This window comes from Notolabrus celidotus, chromosome 12, assembly GCF_009762535.1.
Source record: "Notolabrus celidotus isolate fNotCel1 chromosome 12, fNotCel1.pri, whole genome shotgun sequence".
NCBI classification, from domain to species: Eukaryota; Metazoa; Chordata; class Actinopteri; order Labriformes; family Labridae; genus Notolabrus; species Notolabrus celidotus.
The window spans coordinates 14,238,294-14,260,170 of record NC_048283.1 but is presented as its reverse complement, the minus strand read 5'-3'; the positions used below and the strand labels follow the sequence as shown (position 1 = coordinate 14,260,170).

The following is a 21,877-nucleotide window of genomic DNA, read 5'->3' as shown; positions in this document are numbered from 1 at the left end:
GAAGATGCTTTGAACAAGAGAGCAGAGGATGGAGTTGGGAGAGGAAATATCTGGATATGTTTTAAACCGCTTTACATTAAGTCCACTGCAGAGTGAGACGGAAATAAAGCACATAAAAAAGAGAAAAGGATAGTGATTCCTGACAATAAAACGGTTCCATAAGAGGCATGCTTAACTGTACCCTGTAATCCCAGTAAGAGTGAAGGATCATGGGTACAGCTTGTTGGCCTATTCTCATCATCCCTGCATACCTGTTGATTAAATGAGGAATCCTATACTCTGGGGGTTGGCAGGGGGATTCGCGGACTCAGACAAGCTGAGAGGGTGAGAAAGAGAGAGAAAGGCATGGAAAGAAAAGGGGGAGGACAAGGAGGGGAGGGGGTGTATTTGAGAAAGAAAATGAATGACAGCTGAGGAGAGAGGAGGTAGGGAACGACGGGAGAATGTGGTCAGGATGACTGACAGGTTGGAAATGGTGGGATATTAACACTGCTGTGTATAGTGAGAGAGAGGGGTGAGGGAGATATGGAGGTGGGAGGGTGAGGGGGGGTGCATGAGAGAGAAAGAGAGAGAGAGAGAGGTTTGACATGCCTCATAACTGGTTCACGAGTGTTTGCCAAGATAGCAGCAGGAGGCAGAGGGAGAGAGAGAAAGATAGAGAGAGAGTTGGCACTAGAATAGGAAAAGAGAGGGAGAGAGTTCAGTGTGTGTCTCCTGGGGAGAAGCACACAGTCATTATCCAGGTCTCCAGTAAACATCTATGAGCCCCTCTCTCTCTATAAAACAGCTGCTGTGCTACTGCATGGAACCTCGGGGCAAAGGCAAAATTAACAGCTTCAGTTTTAGCTAAATTATAAGTCTGACTGAGGACACAGAGTTGAGCTCCAGCACAGTAGCTTGTTGCAGCAGCTTGCCAGGAGTCTAAGTCTTTAGATGCTGAAAAGAGCCGAGATAAACTGAACAGAGATCAACCAACTGAACAGAAAATGACAGTGAGTATTGCACTTCATTCACAAGAACACACCACCTCAGGCAAACCTCTTCATTCCCACTCAAATGAGTCCTTTGAGTTCAATGGTGTCCATACATTTGTCATGTTGTGCAGCAAAAGCTAATAGAAAATGGGAGCATGTATACATACATGCAGTTCTTTACTGTATATGCAGATGGTTGTGTGTAGACATGTACTATTTCTTTGTGTTTCTGTGATTATAAGATGAGACATGACATGAAAGCGCGACACAAATGCATCACTTGCTCTTACTGCAAAATGTATCTGATGCTGCAAATGTTAAGTAGACAGAGTAAATGAAAATGTTAAGTAGACAGAGTAAATGAAAACGTTAAGTAGACAGAGTAAATGCAAATGTTAAGTAGACAGAGTAATTGAGAGGATTTTCAGCTTGTAATGTTGAGCACTTGCCCCACACTTCAAATTTGTTAATTATGTTAGCTCATGCAGCCCTCATTAGAATCTCAGATCACTTGTCGCTTAAAGTGGCATTTATAAATAGAGTTCAATAAATAATCGCCTCCGTTTAAAGGGACAAGGAAGATATCAGGATGTAACACAAGTTTTGGATGAGTCTGCGATGAGTGATGAGTTACCCAATCCATAATTCAAATGGTAAACAGGATCAAACTTAATGGCATGACCCTCTGAAATCGCAATAAATTATATTCATTTCTTCTTGGTGCGTGTGGAATGAAGGGCACCCGGGGAATGTAATAATGTGATAACACGAACATGTGTTAACAACTGTGTGAAAGAAACCCAACTGACATTTGGATTCAAGAGTTTAACATTATGCCTTCACTTTGAAACTAAGAAAACATGCTGACATTTGTACACAGACAGTGTATCTCACTGCTGTTGTGTTGCCAGTTACATAAAGACGCATATAAGTCGATACAATCCTAAAGAACAGTCTTTCCTAATTAAAAAATCTTGCAGTTGGAAATAGTTTAATAGAGCAACATCCATTGATATATCATTAACCTTAAAGTGGCCGATCATTTGCTTTGTTTAACCCTCCTGTTATGTTGGGGGTCAAATTGACCCTTTTCAAAGTCTATTTTAGGCTATATGTGCCTTCCAAACCAGCTAAATGCAGCATAAAAATCTGGGCAGCATGTGACAGAAGAGGTGTGGTGTTAATTTATCAACATCACTTCATGAAAATAAATAAATTCAAAATGTAAAATAAAATAAACAAAAATCTATGTTATGTAAAACTATTGTATTTATATTTAAGGCTTTCCAATGTACATTTAAAAAAGTTTTAACATTAATTTTAATGAAAAACAAGTGAGTTATCCTCATTGAACCATGATCTGTGAGAATTAAAGAAAACCAATGGACTAAATCTTGATTTGAATTGTTAGTAATGGAGTTAAAAATGTGATTTAAAAAATATGTATTTGGGGGTTCTGACACTTTTGGATAATTCAATATGCCCCGGGTCAAATTGACCCAGGAACATTATTGCTGTTCCAGAGAAACGAACATAACAGGAGGGTTAAAATACGGCTTTCTTGGAAACATCAATCTCAAACAGGCTGAAACCTGCTATCTGGCATTTGGCTGCTCATCAGATCCATTCGTCAAAACTGACATCCCTTCATTTTGCAATATGATGTTGTGGCATTACTCAGGTGTCATGTGGCATCATTTCACCTCCACCATCAGAGATGTATTCAAAAAGTCCTACTGGCAAAAATCCGTCTCATTATCCCAACACAAACAATAATTATTGATTGACAATGGAGCATTAAGCGCCAGAGATATTCCATTTCTTCGGGGAGGCAGCAGGTGTAATTTAGTTAAAATGAATGTGGTTGCCTACAAAGCCCAGTTATGTAACTAGTGGAAGGTCAGAAGTAAAAATATGTTATCTCTTTATCTTTTGTGCGGTAACAGTTCACAGCCTCACTAATTGGCGGAGGTATGAGGGAGGGGATCCACTTCAAAGGGATCTTTATGAATGTTATGGTGAAACGGTGAATGACGAACGAAGGAGACTGAATGACAGCGCCAAATGCTCAGATCATCCTGATAAGACATCACGCTGATGTCTGCAGTTTATCCTGTCTATAGGACAGCTGAGATCATGCAGGATCAGCAGAAAGAACACATAGTATGTTCCATAGAACAGACACGGGATAGGTTATCATGTGGATAGTTACTCTTGACCCCTCCAGAGAATAGTAAGAGTAACATATCTGTATTTCAATTAATGAGATATATGAGATTTAAAGTTGCAAGGTGCTCTTTAAAGGGGCACGTTCAGGTGACATGTCAGCATGTTTGGCTTCAGATTGGAACTTCATTCTGTGAAGATATCTATCACTGGCCTCAACACATGCCACGGAGGCTGTGGATCTCCTTTCAGTTGACGCCACTGAGCCAATCATCATGTGTAGGTATCATGCCGTGACATTAAATATGGGTTTATGTGTGCGTTTGTGTGCGTCTCTTCGTGACAGGCTGCAACAGCTCAGGAACTTGATGAGCGATGTTTCCTGTCGGCGCAGTCCATGCCCAGTCTGAAGGTTTCCGAACACTTCCAGGTGGTCAAGCTCCTGGGAGAAGGATCTTATGGAAAGGTCATGTTAGCCGTACACAGAAAGAGAGGTGAGTGCAAGAAACAAGGTCGAAGGTCAAGACCACATGAGCCTGTCATATCTTGTACACCTTACATAAAGTCAGTCTCTGAGAGTGTGTGAAATTTCCAGTCAAATTTCTTTCCCCAATTAAGAGTTTCTCAATAAAACTGGCACTGCCAAACTTGACATCCTATTTCACCTCATCAGCAGATTCTTGTCAACCTCAGGTTTTATTATGAAGAAACAACACTTGTGGCGTGGGTGGGGTCAGCACTTGTAGTTACGTGAGGAAAGATCTGTCTTTTCATAGTGTTCACTTAACCTTTTGAGCCTCTGTAGCTGTTATGAAGTGCTTTAGTACATTCTCTAAGATAGAGTTGCGACAACTGGGGTGTAGCGGTGTAACAGAGTAGGCCCAAAGGGGAAGTTATATTTGTTCGCAGTGTCAGTGATGGGCAGCACTCACATACCATCAATGATGACAGCTTTTTGCCAACATCTCATTAGAGGTTGTAGCATTCAGTATATGTTCTCCTGCTTCCTCCCCTCTCAGGAACCCCTATGGCTCTCAAATTCTTCCCTCGTCGATCTACAACGCTCACCTCTTTTCTGCGTGAATACAACCTCTCTCTTTCTTACTGCACCCATCCATCTCTCACACGGGCCCTGGGGATCTTCTTTTCCACTCCCACCTACTATGTCTTTGCTCAGCAAGCCGGCCTATACGGTGACCTCTACAGTGTGATAGTGTCTGAGGTCAGTTGGCTCATTCGTGGCATGAAAATCATTGTTCATTTCCTGCATGCTGTGTCCAGTAATGCTTTTAACATACTCTAACTTATAAATGAAGCTTTTAGTATATTCCCTTTAGTTTCAGCAAAATAAAAGCTTGCGTTCATGTTAAAACCTGTAGATGACACCTGGAATATTTTCATGTTCAACATTAAAAGGGCACTTTTTGTCAAATAAATCCTTATAGTTATAAAATCTGCAATTGGATTTGTATTTGCTGCAATATCTGCAACACAATATCCTCTCCTAGCAACACATGCAGAATCAATTATGTTGTGGATATGTTTAGTTTCTGGGAACAGTTGGTTAAAGTTAGGGAATTATTATGAAAGAAGGAACATTTAATCAAGACCAGAAACTTTCTCTGACCTTTAACCAAGTTCAAAAAGAGCACTGCTCATCCCTCACTGTAAACTGTTGTCTGTTAACATGATTCAGGCAGCAAAATAAAGAAATAGTATATAGATGTTGTTTAGGAGATTGCAGGTTGGCACAATAGACTGTATAAATAATGGACGTAGTATCCGTGACGTCACCCATCTGTCCCTGAGAGCTGTTTTGAAGCCAATCGTTGGAGGCAGCCATATTGGAAATGCGGAACTCAACCAGGCGTAGTGTGACGTAAAGAGGGGGAGTTTGAGCCTCCTAGCCAACAGCTATGTGTTCCTGACCGAGAGTCAAGTCAGTCATGTCCTTATTTGGGCAAAAACTCGTAATCTTAATATCTTCTGAACCGTCACGTTAGACCCCCCCCCCCCTGTACAGTGTGTGCCGATAGAGAGATTAGCTACGTAGAGCCAAGCCGTTTTTTGAACCAGGCTGTAAACATGTTTATTAATGCTGCAAAGATCGTCTTTTTTGAACTGGTGTCTATGCGGTTTCCGGTGTTTCTGCAGCCAGCCTCAAGCGGACTCTAGATGAACTGCAGTTTATAACATTTCCGCATGGGCTTCATAGTTTCAGACCAGTGGTTGCCGCTCGGTTGTCACCTTGCTATCTAACATGAGTGCAATGCTGCAACAGTTTCGAAAGGCTTACTACAATGCTGCTGCGTGGCTCTCTGCATGGAAACTGAACCTGCTGACCGTGTCCTTTTGAGCTTTCATTCCTGTCAGCAAAAACTCGAGACATGCTTGATAAAAGGTTCCAGCTCGCCCTCTTCTGAGTCTATGTCCCTGCCAGGAACATAATAGAGCATTGACAAGAGTAAGTGGGAGTACATGAAGTAAAGCAGCGGTTTCCAAGAGCGTCACAAAATCTGGAGAGACGGAGATGTTACGCTAACCGTGTTCCATTCTAACCAGATTGCTTTCCACCTGTCATCTAATGTGAATGTTGTAATAAATTAATGAGTTAATCTCTAATCCAGGCTGTCTCTCTGTTCCAGGTTGGTGTGGATGAAGAGTGTGTCCAGAGGGTGATGTCCCAGCTGAGCGGTGCAGTTACACATCTTCACTCCCTGGGCTTCGTCCACCGTGACATCAAACCTGAGAACATCTTCCTGTGTGACAGTTCCTGCCGCTGGGTCAAACTGGGGGATTTCGGTCTCACCCGGGCCATTGGCGCCACCGTTCGTGCTGTCTGGTACGAGTCACCCTTCTGCACTCCTGAGGTGGAACCTGCCAAAGCAGCTGAGAAGGAGATGGAGAGGAGGATAAGTGAGGGGACAGAGGATGAGATGGAGGACATTTGGGTGACGGTGGAGCCTTGCATTGACAGCTGGGCCCTCGGTGTGCTCGTCTACTGCCTCTTAACTGGTTGCTTCCCCTGGGAGGAGAGCACCCACGATGATCGCGGCTTCCGTAGATACAAAGAGTGGTTCGACCGAGAGGCTGAAAAGGAGGAAAAAGATAGTTACATAATCCTGAAGGAGAACCAAAGGGACAGCCCTCTTCCTTCACAGTTTGAGGGCCTCAGCTCGCTAGCTATGACTCTTTTAAAGGAGCTGCTCAATCCGCAACCAAAGCTAAGAGGAAACCCCGAAGAGATCCTGAGTTACCTCGGAGGGCCATGGCTGATGGAGACAGAGAGGGAAGAGAAGAGGAAGGCAGAGGAGGCACAGAAGGAGGCCCGGAAAATAAGAGATGGAGCAGGTGTAGCAGAGGAGCTGGTGAGGGAAGGACGAGGAGAGAGATGAGCTGTGTAATCTTAATAATGTATTTTTAGACTTTATCTAATACAAGTGTAAACATTCTAAGGTGCTGTATTTTTCATATTCTAGGAATGTTGCCACTAAAGTTATCTTTTCCTTCCTTCGTTGTACATATTTCAGAGTGTGTGTGGCATATGATGACTCACGAGAGACTGACTGAAAACAAGCTTTGGATAATACAAGAAAAGTTTTAAGTTTTAATTACATGCTGTATTATAGTGCCTCTAAAAATCTGTCCTTGTAATTGTTTTCAAAGAAATGTAATTTTAGCTTCTTGTTGAATAAGTTTTACAAACAGTGTCATATTGAACAAACTAATTTCATATTAAAGAAATGATATAGATAAAAAACATACATTTTTGTGATACTGCACAATAAAGATCAAATGTGTACTTGGAGTTGTACCTGGAATTGAAATACCAAAACACAGCTGTGAGGAAAGTCCCCCCGCTGTATCTCCCCTCAGTGTCATTTTTAACCACTGACTTCAAGGTTTCTGTTGCAGGGAAAAGGATTCATGGGAAATACTCTCATGTATATTCTAACGTACTGTCAATAATGTTCAACTCGTTTTTAAACGGTACCAGTTTTAGGAGTGAGATCTGTTGAAGGATATGACTATTTTGTTTGCTTGTGTAGCCCAGGGGTGACAACATGCAACTAAAACAGGCTCGCCAGAGGTTCCAATCCGGCCTGTGGAATGACTTTGCAAAGTGAAGAAATTACAGAGAAGACATTAACTGCAATCTTTCAACAAAAGTAACTACTATTTAAAATTTGTCCTCTGGGGGTGGCATACAATCATAGTGCTGATGGAGCGCACCTGAATGGCGCTCCGGGACTTTTTTTCTCAAAGTGAGGAAATAGATGACTTGCTGTTTACATAATCCGGTTGAGATGCATAAGGACTTTTTAGAGCACTATAAGATGATCCACTATCTACTAATACTAGCACTACACCCCTGCATACAACACTGTTCAGCAAGCAAACTGTTCCTGCTGGAGCTGAGGGGTCCAGAATAATCAACTTTACCTTCTTCATTATTATAATCTATCTGTTCTTTTACAGTAAACATTACACTCTGTCAGCTGAATGGGTAACCTGTGTGTTTGGTGCGTTCGCAGCAGGTTTCAGCTTAAAGGGTAAAATATTCAGCCCCACTATGAGAATCATCATGACAAAAAATACAGCAGCTGTTTTTGTAGAAAGATAGTTCATTAAAGGTGAACATTTTCAGAATGTACTTGTACTTTTTTGCACTAAAACAAAGGACAAATTTAGAGTGGTCGTTATTTACAGGTTATTATGTTATGATTTTACTGGTCCGGCCCACTTCAGATCAACTTGGGCTGTATGTGGCCCCTGAACTGAAATGAGTTTGACACCCTTTGTGTAACAAAAGTCATATAATACAACAAGTTAGATATCTGATGGGAAAAATACCCTGTCGAGAGCTGGTCCATTATTGCCATTTTTTGCACTGGAAGGTCCTGTTTTCTCTGAAAAAACCCAAACCAAAGCAGTTCAGCCTTGTCAGCACTATTACTAACTGACCATTTAAAATCTAGAAGGAGGGGGACTTCAAATATTAACTTTGTAAACAACAATTGTGAAGGAGAAACTGACTTAACACGTTATTCCAAGGTACAAATTCTCAGGTCCACAGCTGCTGCTAATGGACACACATCTTGTTTAAAATTGTCTATGTAAAGTGGCCTTGAATAAAAGTAAAGCATATTGAGAAACCTAAAACGTGCATTGAGATGACTCTGTAGCAACGGAAGGCACCTGTGAGATTTTGGTGCTGTCAAACAAAGATGCTAAAAGACCTTTTACCTTTGGCTACTCAGCAGGGCTGTCCAAGTTGAAAACTGACACCTTGGTATGACCTACAAATACGAAATCGAACCATCAGCATGAAGATGACTGTGTCTATGTCTTTATTTTTAATGCCTGTCACCGCTGCCTTCAGGTCAGATTTCATTGAAACAATTTGCAGCATACTGACTGAGAGATCTTGTGTTTACATCTGCTGCAGCAGAGTTGTACAGTAAATAGAAGGTTGGGGAATAAAGATCGAGAGTGTTTAAAATATTTTTAAGAGTAAACAAAACCTTAAAAAGACAGGATAAGCAAGAGGTAACATTTTGTGCCAAAGTTAAAAGTCTGCAGTGTCCTCTAATCCTTGACTATATCAGTTTTTAAAAGGTGTTGGGAATGTTATAACTACACAATAAATTTGTATTATCAACTTTAAAGCAGTAGCATTAGTAATAAGCTCTTAAAAGCTCTTGTGAGGAACTTTAATCCAATGATTATCGTTTGCTTTCCTTGGTCATAAAGAAGCATTGCTATTCATTTCTAAAAAAAAAACTCTTCATAAGACACTCTCAGAGTCAGTTATATTTAAATAATTATGGAGAACTTGTGAAACTGTTATATCAGACTGTAAAGGAAACCTGTGGAAAGAAATTACATCTTTGACGTGGGGAAGCAACAGGTGCTGCAGAACACAAGACACACATCTAAAATTGGACTGAACAATACAACCTGATAGTGATACCAGCATGATCTTCTTTCAAGTGTGTGTGAGGCACGCTACCTGCTGCAGGATATACTGGATATTCAATAATACTGCCAGCAGGCTTAAAAGACCTTATTAGAATATATTGTTCTGTTCTGGGACACATTATTTATGCACATGCTGACAGTGAAACAAACCGCACGTGAAGTCTGCACACAGAGACTATGACCTCCGTCCTCTTCATGGGGCCATAGCTGTCCTAAATCTGTCAGAGAGGAAATAGCAGGTTGAAAAATCACCTTTGTTCCTGTTACAGTGCCCCTAAAACAATGCTTTGGTATAGCTTACAGCACTTTTCTTGGTATGATGTTTGCAAGTGCCTACAGCTTTACAAGTAGAGGCAATAAAAGCAGCAAGAAAATAATAAATCTTCTTAACTGACCTGTCTTTGCTCCATATGGAGTTAAGTTTGCTTCCACTTTCATATGTACAAGAAATAATAAATGCGTCACATAAAATTTAATCCTAAGTTTAAATTTTTACATGCAGTGTGCTCAATATCTCAGTTTCAACTTGGAGCAGGTCCCTGTTGGTAGTGAGCTGCTAATGTGCTCTACGGTGTGTGTGTTTGTCAGTAGGGCCTGTGCTAACCCCTGCTAAGGGCCACTCCAGATGGATTTATAAATAGACCCCAGAACCATCTATTTACAAACCATGCACATCATCACCTCCCTCTGACTATCTGCAATTCACTGCCCTCCAAATGTAAAAGTCAGGCTGCCTTGGCGCCCGTGGGCCTTTAACAGCACAATCTGACGGAACACTCTGACCCATCTCGCCTTGTAGCTGATTACTTCTCCCTTTCTTCTCTTGTGCCTCCTGGGTCATCACTTTCCCTTTCATCTTCTCTACTCAGATTTACTAAGTACAACCTTTTAGCTACTTCTTTTCCTTCCATTCACCACCTGGACCTCCTCATGACACCTGTTACATGAACCAAGACTTTACTTCTTTAGTCCCATGGCGCAGCTAATACATTAAAACAATCATATCTCCTTTGGCAATGGCTGTTTTCCAGGAAACAGAGACACAAGGCTCATGTAACACTTTGGTACGGGGGTTAATGGAGGACCAAAGCTTGATACATGGAAACACATGGTGTGGACTATAGAGACAATGGAGTGCCAACACTAAGATGCAAACAGAGGTGCAAATCTGTGCGAGGTCCACGAGGACAGACAGCATGGATGATGAAAAGGGGATATACAAGGACAGATATACAAATGAACTGTTGGTGCTTAATACATTTAAAGAGCAATGTCAGGAGATGCTGCTCATTTTACTTTAAATCATGTCAGTGCTGAATGTCATGTCATGAAGGACATTTCAACACTTTTGAAGATGAAAGACACCCAAATCTACCCAAACCTTGTTGACAATATAAACCTAGATTTGTATCGTAATATAAGCTCAAACATTTCAACTGAACATGAAGGTCTTTGTGGTGTCACCCGCCTGTAAAGTATCCACAGAATGTAGTCTGTGTATCAAACAGAAGTTACCTTGTTCCCTTTCGCAGCGAGTTTGTAGTTCTAAAGTACAAAAGTTAATTTTTTCCCACAGGCTGTATGGATAAAAGCATCAGAGATATCCAGTTCGAAAACTAGATGTAAATGATATCAAGATGGATTGACTGATAAAGGATTCCTCATGTCGTGAAACTGAAGCCTGCAAAAATAGATACCGATATCAGAGCCAGATTGATGGTCCGAGTGGAGCAAAAAGGAAGAGTTGATGTGGCAGAAGGTCTGAAATCTATCTCCATGGTGAAACATTGCAGCCTAATTTTCCCCTACATCCGCAACTTTCTCCGTTACCTGGCTGCTTGTGAAAGGTTAATTTACTTCAATCACTTAAACAGGAGCGAGAGTGCTGACATTAATTTAATAAAAGAGATGCATATTATCACTTTTGCAGAAAGAGAAGCTCAGATAATCTGATCTGACGGTATGAGCGTTCATTTTGATGTGTTAATGTGCGATATCAATTGCTTTTCTTGTGTGCTCCTGTGTGTGTGTGTGTGTGTGTGTGTGTGTGTGTGTGTGTGTTTGACTTTCTATCTTTTTGAGGACCAGTATTAGACATTATTTAATGAAAGTGAGGATATTCATGCATTGTGAAGACAGTGGCAGTCTGCACCACCTCAGAAGACTCTTTAGGTAAAGATCTGGTTTTGAGGTTTAGAGTTTTACTATAAATACTGTCTGATGAAAAGAGAGGGCTGCACATCCAACAGTATGCTGTAGACCAGGGGTTCCCAAAGTGTGGGTCGGGAGCCCCTGGAGGGTCGTGAGACATAAATGGGGGGTCGTAAGATGTCCTCTAGAATGTTTTTTTGTTTTAATTTATCTGAAAATAGTACATTTTACCCATTATAGTAAAAAAATATCGACAAAAATAGCAGCTAAACTTGAAATAAAACCTTGAAAATAGAAAATGTAATGAGTTTTCAGCCTTTCTTTTGCCAGATGACTCCTACGTTTAGAGTTAGAGAACAGTTAATTATCAAAAGCATCAGGAGCAGTCAGTTGATTCATAAAGGCACAGGAAACAGCCACATGCTCATATGGGTAGGCTAATTTTCTGCAGACCAGATAAATGAAGCAACATTAAATCACTTTGAGGGACAGTGGGGGTCGCAAGTCTTTGGGGGTTGTGGGCTGAAAAGTTTGGGAACCCCTGCTGTAGACGATGGGAAAAACAATATAAATGGCGGTCAGAGGCGGAAAATGGCAGTCACATGCTATCACAAGTGTCCTTGGGCAAGACACTGAACCCCAGATTGCTCCTGCTGTTGTTCAGCAGTGTGTGGATGTCTATGAATAAGATTAGCTAATACTGATAGTTCCTTACTATAGAAGTGTGTGAATGATATCTGACTGTGGCAAGTAGCGTAAAAGCACTTTGAGTGGTCAGAAAGACCAGAAAAGCCACTCCATTTATCAGTCAAAGTTAATGCAATTACATTTACTTCATATAAACAAGTACTTGGTAATGTAAACTCAAAATCCAATCCAGTTTTATTGCACCTTTCATGCATAGATGCATGCAACCCAAAGTGCTTCAAATAGAACAGATAGAAAAATAACAGCAATCAATGAATAATAAAAGACTAAAGATGATAGTAAATACTTTAAAATGAAAGTAAACATAAATACCTGTGGGTAAAAACTGTTTAAACAGTGTTAAAAAAATCCAAAGTAGATCATTTACTCAAAAGGAAAACTAAAAAGATAAGCCTTTGATTTATTTTTAATGCAGACAGAGCTGGCTGTTCTGATGTTGAAAGGCAGTGAGTTCCAGAATTTGGGGCATTAATAAAAAAGATTATCTCTCCGGTGCTTGTGTGGTATACATGTGGACACACACATAACATTTTAAGATGAACAAGTTAGTGTAAGAACTACATACTCACAGTAAAGATGTTAAAGAAGAGTTTTTAAAGTTAGCTGAACTTCTCAGTTATCAATTTACATTGTGGAGCCCAATGTAATATCTTTTCATGGGGTCCAGAATTCCTGGCAACACCTCTGTGTCTATGTGCCGCTGCCTGACAGTTTTTTACTTGAACCTCTGTTTTTGCCTGAAAATCCCAGGTTCAGGTTAGGGTTCAGTCTGTATGTAAAAAAATGTATAAGTTGGTTGAAATCCAGACAGTAAGAGAGGCAGGAGTGTGTTGAGGTGAAAAGGAGGTCAGTGAGAGAGTATGCATTTCAGAGCTGGCATGTCCAAGCAATGGCATCCAACTAATAAACAAGTTGGGATATTATCATGTGTTTACTATCTGGTATGTTTCCCTTAACCATTCTGCAGTGCTTCCCTGCTCACCCAACACCTGACTCATTTTCTCTCTCTGTTTTTGAGTTTTCACTCCTTTAAGCTCCATTTTCCCCTCATGCCTGTGCAGCGTGCACAGGGTGGCACGTTGATGTGTTCAAAGGATTGATTGTGCCTCTTGGCTCTTCCCCTCGTCTCTTTTGCTTACACTGCCTCCATAAGTCAAGCTGTCATCGGGCTTGCCCAGTTGACCTTGTTAGGGACAGCCTACAGGCGCTCAACCTGAAGTCCATGTAGCCCCGATATGTCAAGGGGATGATGAGTGTCTCCCTTTTGAGCTGACTAGGCCTACCATTGGGTGAGAGCCAGTGAGAGTTTTGTTGTCTGTTGCCTTCAGGGGAATGCGTAGCAACATTTATATTAGTCGAGTCCATTGAGGCCAATGAAGAGTCAAGTTTCTCTCCCATTGCAGCTTCAGCGGCCAGAATGAAAACGATCTTCTAAACAAAAAGAGCTTTGAGACAAAGACTCAGGACCAGGAAGCACTAAAGGCTTAACAGTCATTTGCATCTTGCTGCAGAAATGCACCTGATGTGTTAAGGATAACTTTTGCATACTGATAATTAAGTACATTGTTGTTCTTACAATTTACATTACCACATTATGTCCAGATGCAAACATAAATGGTAAGGTCAAACGGCAACATCAGGCGCTGAAAAATGAAGCCAATGCTTATAAGTGCAAAATACTGCAGTCACTTGAGGCTGCCTCCAAAAGCCTCGGAAACCCTGTTAAAGCCCAAATTAGGCCCTCATCATTACAACAGCATGAAAAATACAGCCCAGTGAAAAAAACAGTGTTGGTCTCTATTGCTCATTTCTCAATTCATAACAACTGTACGTAACTGTAAAATGTACTGCAACCATTTGGGTCATTATAAGGCTAGGAGTTATGTATAATTTGCATAATTAAGGGTGTGGCTGAGCTGATTGACATTGGGCATGCTGTAACTGTTTGCCAGGAAGCTAGGCTACGGCCTTAACTCCAACTCTGCCTGTTTTTAGATTAGCAGGAAGTTAAGCAGGGTACACGCTGCAAGATCATTTGGTTGATTTTGTGCTTGGTTCCCCCGTCTGACTAAAGTCAACAGGGTTCAGATTTTTGTGGTATGATGGGATGATTGATAGAAATAGCTATCTTGCCAGATTTCCAGTGGTGTGAGGTGTGTTATGGCCCTTTCCCACCGGCCCATCTTAGCCCTACTCTACTCGACTTGACTCGACTCTACTCGGTTTGTGTTGCGTTTCCACGGGCGCCGTACCTCGTGTCAGATACCAGTTTTTTGTACCTGCCCTGCTCTGGTTCCAAGCGAGCTGAGCCAATACTAAAAGGTGACGTTGACGGACTGCTGACCACTGATTGGTCAGAGAATGAGAATGTCATCACCGAAGAGTCATGAGCGCGATGCCCAACACAGGAATCAAACCCGCCATTTTTAAAAATCGACATCAGTACTGTACAATGTCTGCACGCAAAGTTTCTTCTTTTTTCTTTTTCTTTCCTCTCTCGCTTGGCCTGTGACAAAAAGCCACAGACCGAGCAACAAGTACACCATTGCCTCCATGTCCTCCTTTGTTTGTGATTGTTGTGAACGCAGTTTCGCGCAGCTGTGTTACGACCCTGCCCACCGTGAGTCGATACTCGAGCTGGTGGAAAAGGTACCCAACCGAGTAGAGTCGTGGTGAGTCAAGCCGAGTAGAGTCGAGTCGAGTCGAGTCGAGAAGGGCTGGAACTGTGTAGTGGAAAAGGACCATTAGAGTGACTTTACTTCCCTGAACTGCTCAGAAGATTTGCGATCGCGAAGGTATTCTTGATCAGATATCCCGTTAAATGGAGGAACCCTGAGGACACCCGAGCAAGCACTCTGTGGATTGTGGATCATCATGGAGAATGAAATAATAGCCCACCATGAAGCAAGCTGACTGAAGAAGGAAGCACACAAACACAGCCATGGTGACAATAGTAAAAATTGCTACCACAATGGATATACCAGCTAGCTAAGCAGCTAGCAACATCAAGGATTACAACCATCCTGTAGTCCGCTTTGTTTACCCAAAGTCATGTTTGACTCCAAGATTTTTTGAGATTTGGAGTTTTGAGAGTCTGGGCTCTGGTTATTGGTGAATGGAATCTGTCACTACAAAACCGTTCATTACTTATTGTTGTGTAGGGTCTTTTATATTTCTAAAATCTTTCAAGAATTAAAAAAAAAAATGTGGGCCTGGCTTTAGTTACTGCCCACATTTCGGATATCTATCTTGGGCTCCTCAGAAACAAGTGAAAGATGTCAGAGATGCCGTATGCCATGTTTTATAAAGTCAATGGTTACACTACACAGGATTTAATGTGTTGTTTTTGGGAAGTAACAGTACCATACTTATATCTAGTCTGTTGAGACTGGAAAGACAAAGGAGAGCCAACTAACTCAGTGTCAGAGGAGAGGTTAGGATACTTTGGACTTATCAGGGATCACAAATGTTTTTAGGATCCACATGCTGGTGCTTCGTCTCAGAAGGAGGTCAACAGAGCTAGTGTGTTTGTGGAAGGATGTGTTGTAGGTTTTGTTTTATGATTTCATGCTTAAACTTCTAATTTTATTACTTCACACGTTGTACTTCACCCTTGGATAGGTTGGCGACCTGTCCAGGGTGTACCCTGCCTTCCGCCTGATGTCAGCTGGGATGAGGATAAGCGCCCAAGATAATGGATGGATGGATGGATGGATGGATGTTGTACTTCTACTAAATACTTTTTTTGACACTGCCTGCATATAATTCTTATCTACTTAATTCTTATTTTACATGCTAGGTTTTTGCATTTCACGTCTATTTGCTGCTTTTCTGTGTTATTCTATTTTGGTATTTTACTATTTGCCTGGCTCTAGAAAGTCCTTATCTCATTTTATTTTATCTTATCTTATCTTACTTAACCCCACCTCATCTCATCTCATCTCATCTCATCTCATCTCGTCTAGTCTCATCTCGTCCCGTCTCATCTTGTCTAGTCTCATCTCATCTCATCTAGTCTCATCTCATCTCATCTAGTCTAGTCTCATCTCATCTCATCTCATCTCGTCTAGTCTCATACAGTCACAAACCCCCCTAACAGCAGAGGTGTACCTTTCCTTTTCAAATACCCTGTTCATGTGTGACAGATGCTATAAGACTTCTCTTTAAAGATACACTTTGGCCTTTTCTAAATGTTATTTAGAGAGGACAGTGGATAGAGTGAGAAACTGGGGAGAGAGTGTGGAATGACTTGCGTTAAAGAGCCAGGATTTAAATTGGAATTGAACCTGGGCCGTCAATTTCCAGAAACATAGTCTCTGTACACATGGCTTATGATTTCACCTCTGAGCTGAACCAGCACTTGAGACGCACATTCTTAAATCATAATAAAATTGTACTATATAGCAATTTATTTGAAGTAATGTTTTTTTCTTCTCTATTTTATCTCATAATTGTGTCTCATAATTGTACATGATTATGAATAATTATTCAATAAATAAACGGTCAAAAAAATATATATATAAATAAATAGCTGTTTAAGTTCTCCAAGCCTGAGGTGACCCTTTAAAGATCCCCATATTTTTTCCAACAAACAACCGCAACCTGAAGATACCCTCCTCACAATACTTGTGTTTTTACTTATTCAGCAACCCGAAGTATTGATTTCTTCTTCGCTTGTTCATGAACGTCATTTTGGACAAATTATAGATTATGTAAGTAAGTCCTAGAGTAAACAAACAAACTGAATTCAGAATATGCAACAGATGATGTGGAAGAAGTTATGTCACTGATTAGTAGCACAGAGAGGAGCAGGGTTAGGGTGGTCAGTACATGAGTCCAAGAGAAACATAAAGCTATGACTGAACTCACTTGAAAGTTTAACATTGATTCAGATGCTTTTTTTTAAAGATCCCTGTTTGAATTGTATGCAGATAAAATCCCTTTCCCACGCGCACAGCTCCATCTGCTGATGACATCCAGAAGTGCTACAGTCAAACTCAAGGCCTGCTGTGGTTTGACGCCTTTGTTGACTTCAGTCTTTTATTCACCCCATTTTTTTACTTACCCAATGTTGGAGTTGATATAAAAAAACTAATTGAAATACGTCCCTGATGAAATATGACTTGTTAATCTTATAGTCGTTTTTAAGACAGTGCTATCTTTACATTACAACAACTTGTTCACTGTATAGTTTTTAAGAACAAGAGCAGCTTCCCTACACTGTGGATAATGAGAATGGAAGTTTTGCTTATATAGTGACAAGATAGTGAGACATGCAAACACAAGATACCAGAACTGTATGTACAGTAACAAAATCTCTGCCCTGAGATGTGTGTGAGAGGGGAATTATCTCTACCTTATGGACATCAGATTGCAGCTGCATGCTATTTGTCCTCTATTTTTTTGTACTAGATTAGAGCAGTGAAAAAAGTGAAAGGCAAGAACACTATGATGGTAAGGAGGACAGGGGGAGGAGGAGGAGGAGCAGGGAGAAGGAGAGGGAAGGAGGAGAAAGAAGAGAAGACAAAAGATTCATAAAACTAAAGCAGTTGTGGACGACAGCAAAAGTTGTGAGTACGACTTCATTCCGCTTCTTTTTGCCTGATTTAACACATGTTGTAGGAAAATGCAGAAAAGTACGAGAATGCAGAATATCTCCGATCCAAGTATATAATTTGTAGGATGTTTCCCGTTGATCAGCTGAAGATATAAAATTTGAAGAGTTGCGGCTTCACGGAAGTCTTCATTCAAAAGTTTATAGTTAAAGTTCTGTAAGTGTATTAATCATGTTACAGTCAGAAACAGATGAGCAGATGCACGCACAGCTTAAGCAGGATTTTTCACTTCTATAATTGTAAATGTATGACTGGCTCCGAGATAACTGGAGCAGAAAATGCACCAGTTGTGACAAAAGCAACGGGGGCTAGTGATGGTTGTACGGTTGGAAAGTTGTAATATGTTCTATGAAAAGAAAGTTGGAAAAGAATGTGCGAGTGTAATAGAGGAGGGGCGGAGGGGTGCTCAAATAGGCACAAAAAAACACATTCTTGAGAGAGAACTCACGTCTTGGACTGCAAAGTCACACTGACACATCACAAGAGGAATGATGCAGGGCGGGAGAGAAGGAGAGGAGAGAGTAAAAAAAAAGAAGTAAGAGGAAGCAGGAAAAACACACCATGAAGGTAAAAAGTAATTAAAAGTGTTTTAGTATATAGTTCCTCTTCTGCTCCTTTATGTGTGTGTTGACATGCAGTGCAGAGTATGCAAGAATATTCCAGGATAAAATGACATCGCTCCCATAAAGATGACAACTTATCCAAAACACAGCACCACTCTGTGTGTTTTCAGCTGGGGCCGAGCTTTAAGGAAAACATTACAGTGGCCCGGAACATCCTGAGCATTTATATGAAACATGATTAAAGGAAACATAAACAGCACAAAAATCCTGAGTGAGGATATTGAACAGTTCCACTCTGTGAAATCACCCTGACTCTTTTCCTCTTCGGTTTCCTCCAGCTCGTAAAGTTTTTACCCCTCACAAGTTGAAGGAATGGGCAGCTTTCCAGTGGTCCTGCTCCTCTGCAGTTTCCACGGTAACGCTGCCAAACAGAACACACAAATCATCTTGTTTAATTACGGTTGAGTCGCTGTGTGTTTGTTTTTTATGCTGCAAAACACTCCCCTCATGTGGTTTCTGTTCCACAGCACTCACAGCTGTAGCCCAATTCCAGCAGACTGGTAATGCTCACCTCCTCATAAGTCACACTTTGAAGATCAGTTATATGTTGCACGACATCTGTCAGTCTGTGAGTCACTGAGATGGCTCAGTGGTGAGATGGAATATGATTATGTTTTCTTTCCCTGTTTCCAGAGATCACTCCGGCACCTGCAGCCACCTTACCGCCAAGTGAGTGACAGCAGACTGGAGATGACCTTTGAACTCCCTCTCTGGAGGCAGCATGAAACACAGACACAATGTCTTTTTGTGCTTTATCTCGTGATTGATAAATTTTCAGTATGTCATGTGTCCTGTCTGTGTTCGCAGACTGCAGAGAGGAGATGTATCCTTGCACCAGGATGTACTCGGTTCACCGGCCTCTCAAGAGATGTATCGGTGGTCTTTGTATCTACAGGTGATCTGACGTTTTTGTTCAGAGCACCAGAAGTGAGCTCAGACATTTATTTAGGGCTAAGTACAGACACAGAGAAAAACAAATACTCCTGACATGTTAAAGTTGCTTCTTTATGAATTAATTGAAAGTGTTGAATATTTTGTTTTGAACTCACATCTTTAGTATTTCTGTCTTGTGAAACAATTAACTCTGTGCTAACTTTGGCAGAAGACATTGTGCTTATTTAAGAGATTTTGGCTTGTTATAAACAGGGCGTTTGACATCACTTTATCAACTAAATTACTAACTAAAAGTGCACTTGTTGTACAGCCAAATAGCCCCTGTCAGCACTTTATTTAGTATGTTAATATTGGAGTCATGCTTCATCAGTTTATAAGCAGCACTCTGGTTCAAATATGTTTCTGTTCATCCAATCTCAAACTGCACACTAACAATAGTTCCTGACCTCAGATAATTCCAAGTTACTCACAGTTTGGCCAACAAAAAAAGTTTTAGATTTAAGGTAGAGGTAAAGTTACAATATGTAATGTTATGTAGAAGCAGTTAGTTCCAATCAAGCCCTCTGATTGGACAGGAAATATTCCAACTGTGTCGATATCATAGACTGTAAATAAAATGGACAGTGTTGCTCCGCTTTTTCTCATTGAACGGTTTTGAAGGCAAAATTTCCCGTTCCAGAGCGCTACCATTTTGCAGTAGAGAATTTCTTTGACGCCACGGTAATATATGAGTTGCCATGGTGATGAGCTCGGCCCCACAGCGTAGCGTCACAAGATCCTATGGAGTTTCCCTCTACAGCAGTTGTCAATCAAAGCAAACCCAGAAGTAAAACCCCGTTTTTTAACCTCTAATAACGAACTAAAATTAAACTTTTCAGAAAAAAGAGGTCTTGAACTCAAAACAGTCAAATAATAACTACATATCACCACAGCATACGGATGTGTGAAACATTCGTACGACGTGTATTTTATTTTTTAAAGGTGGACCACAGACCCATTCAAATGAATGGTGGAAACAGAGTTTTTGATCTATACTGCAGCCAGCCACTAGGGGGAGCAGTTTTTGTGGAAGCTTCACTTCCAGCCGAGCGAGCTGCACCCCTGGTTGATATACACTACAACAGCACTGGGGCTTTCAAACTGTATGCATAAACCTGCTTTAGGTGTTCTGAACAATATAAAACAATGTTACATAATTAAAGTTATAGCATGTTCATTGTCCAGACTATTGTTAACTTTATATGTTAGAGATGTCCTATAACATATGAATTGTTTATTAGTATAACATTTTGACACACACAAAGTAGCAAGGGATTGTGTTGCACACAGTGCAGTTCAGGTAAAGATGTTGAAATGTTGTGTATGTAGAGTTAATGATTGATTGAATAAACAAAAGTTATACATTTTGGCAGCTGTGGCTCAGTGGGTAGTGTCGGTAGTGTTGGTCATCTATCAACCTGAAGGCTGGCGGTTTGATCCCAGCTCCAGCAGTCACATGCCGAAGTGTCCTTGAGCAAGACACTGAACCCCGAAATTGCTCCCTCTGTTGTTCAGAGGTGTGTGAATGTGAACGAATGAGATTAGCTAACACTGATGGCAGCCTCACTACATAGCAGCCTCTACCATCAGTGAGAGAATGGGTATGAATGGGTGAATGTGACTTTAAGTGGTCAGAAAGATTAGAAAAGCGCTATAAGTACAAGCCCATTTACCATTTACCATTTCTGTGGTGTGAAAGCAGCATCACACTGGAGGTGGTGCTGTTACACTAAGTATCAGCACTCTATGATTATACTCCCCCTGCAGCCACCGCTCTGTGACTAAATCACAGCCGTGTGGATATTCATTATAACATCCCTATTTCCTGTGGGATGTTGTTTCACAGTATGAGTGTTCTTTGTTATGTCTCACTGTTGGTAAGATCAGTCACACATTTTTTAGAAACATGCACTCTTTCTCATAAGGTCAAACCTTTTCACAACACTCATGACGCTCATGTTTTATTCCATTTTCACATTACAGCCTTCCTCGTGTCTACGTGATCAACAATGAGATCTGTATGAGGACAGTCTGCGCACAGGATGAGTACCTGAAAGGTGAGACTAAAACAAGGTGTAAAAGTATAACATGTGATACGTAACCATCAATCTACTGTCCCTAAATATCTGTTTGTTACACATTACAGCCGAGCTCTGCAGAGAGTTGTCCGGCTGGCCCAGGCGCGTCGAGAGGTCAACTTATATGAAACGTTGTCGCAATCGCCGTAGCAACCCCAAAACCTGGGCAAACAAGGCCTAAACAGCACCCAGGCTGGCGTATTCAGTGCCGGTTAGGATGGAGCCCCCCCCATAGAGACGCACAGCAGGAACGTTGTTATAAAGGCAACCCGTAACACCATAAATCCACAACTCTACAGCTGGGGGTCTCCTCCTGTCTCTTAACATATACACATACGTGTGCTGAGTCATATCTATGTTCATGTTATAGTCTCCTGTGTGTAAGTTCTGAAGGTTTGCTCATTTCAGCTGTGTTGTTGGACACAGATCATGTCTTACATGGTTTACGACCCATTTAAAGTACTGTAGTAATGGGCCTATAGCAGCACTGAGTCATTTCATTGTACAAAGAAAGACCCACTCTCTCCTGGATTGTAAGGTACTCGTTGACGGTCCAGTATTATGTGCACTATTGTAACCAAATATAAACGTATTCACACACCTAACATTTGTTGATGTTCTTTTTGACTCTTTCGAAGAAAAACAAC

At 41.1% G+C, this 21,877-nt stretch overlaps 2 protein-coding genes across 3 annotated transcripts; both read left to right on the top strand.

Moving 5' to 3' along the window:
- Window positions 1–961: 961 nt before the first annotated feature.
- Window positions 962–7,286, top strand: sbk3 (SH3 domain binding kinase family, member 3). Of its 2 annotated transcripts, XM_034698443.1 has the most exons (5): window positions 962–992; window positions 3,487–3,634; window positions 4,160–4,362; window positions 5,786–6,508; window positions 7,190–7,286. In XM_034698443.1, the coding sequence occupies exons 1-5, from the start codon at window positions 987–989 to the stop codon at window positions 7,265–7,267; spliced, it is 1,158 nt and encodes a 385-aa protein (XP_034554334.1). In that variant the 5' UTR covers window positions 962–986; the 3' UTR covers window positions 7,268–7,286. The 2 variants fall into 2 exon arrangements, 1 of the variants encoding a protein (XP_034554334.1); XR_004633360.1 differs by lacking the exons at window positions 962–992; window positions 4,160–4,362; window positions 7,190–7,286 and having other exon boundaries at window positions 3,526–3,634; window positions 5,786–5,887.
- Window positions 7,287–17,439: 10,153 nt separating this feature from the next.
- On the top strand, window positions 17,440–21,835 carry mfap5 (microfibril associated protein 5). The gene is made up of 7 exons (XM_034697875.1): window positions 17,440–17,551; window positions 18,498–18,574; window positions 18,687–18,719; window positions 18,853–18,888; window positions 19,027–19,114; window positions 21,136–21,209; window positions 21,299–21,835. The coding sequence occupies exons 2-7, from the start codon at window positions 18,532–18,534 to the stop codon at window positions 21,409–21,411; spliced, it is 387 nt and encodes a 128-aa protein (XP_034553766.1). The 5' UTR covers window positions 17,440–17,551; window positions 18,498–18,531; the 3' UTR covers window positions 21,412–21,835.
- The last annotated feature ends 42 nt before the right edge of the window (window positions 21,836–21,877 follow it).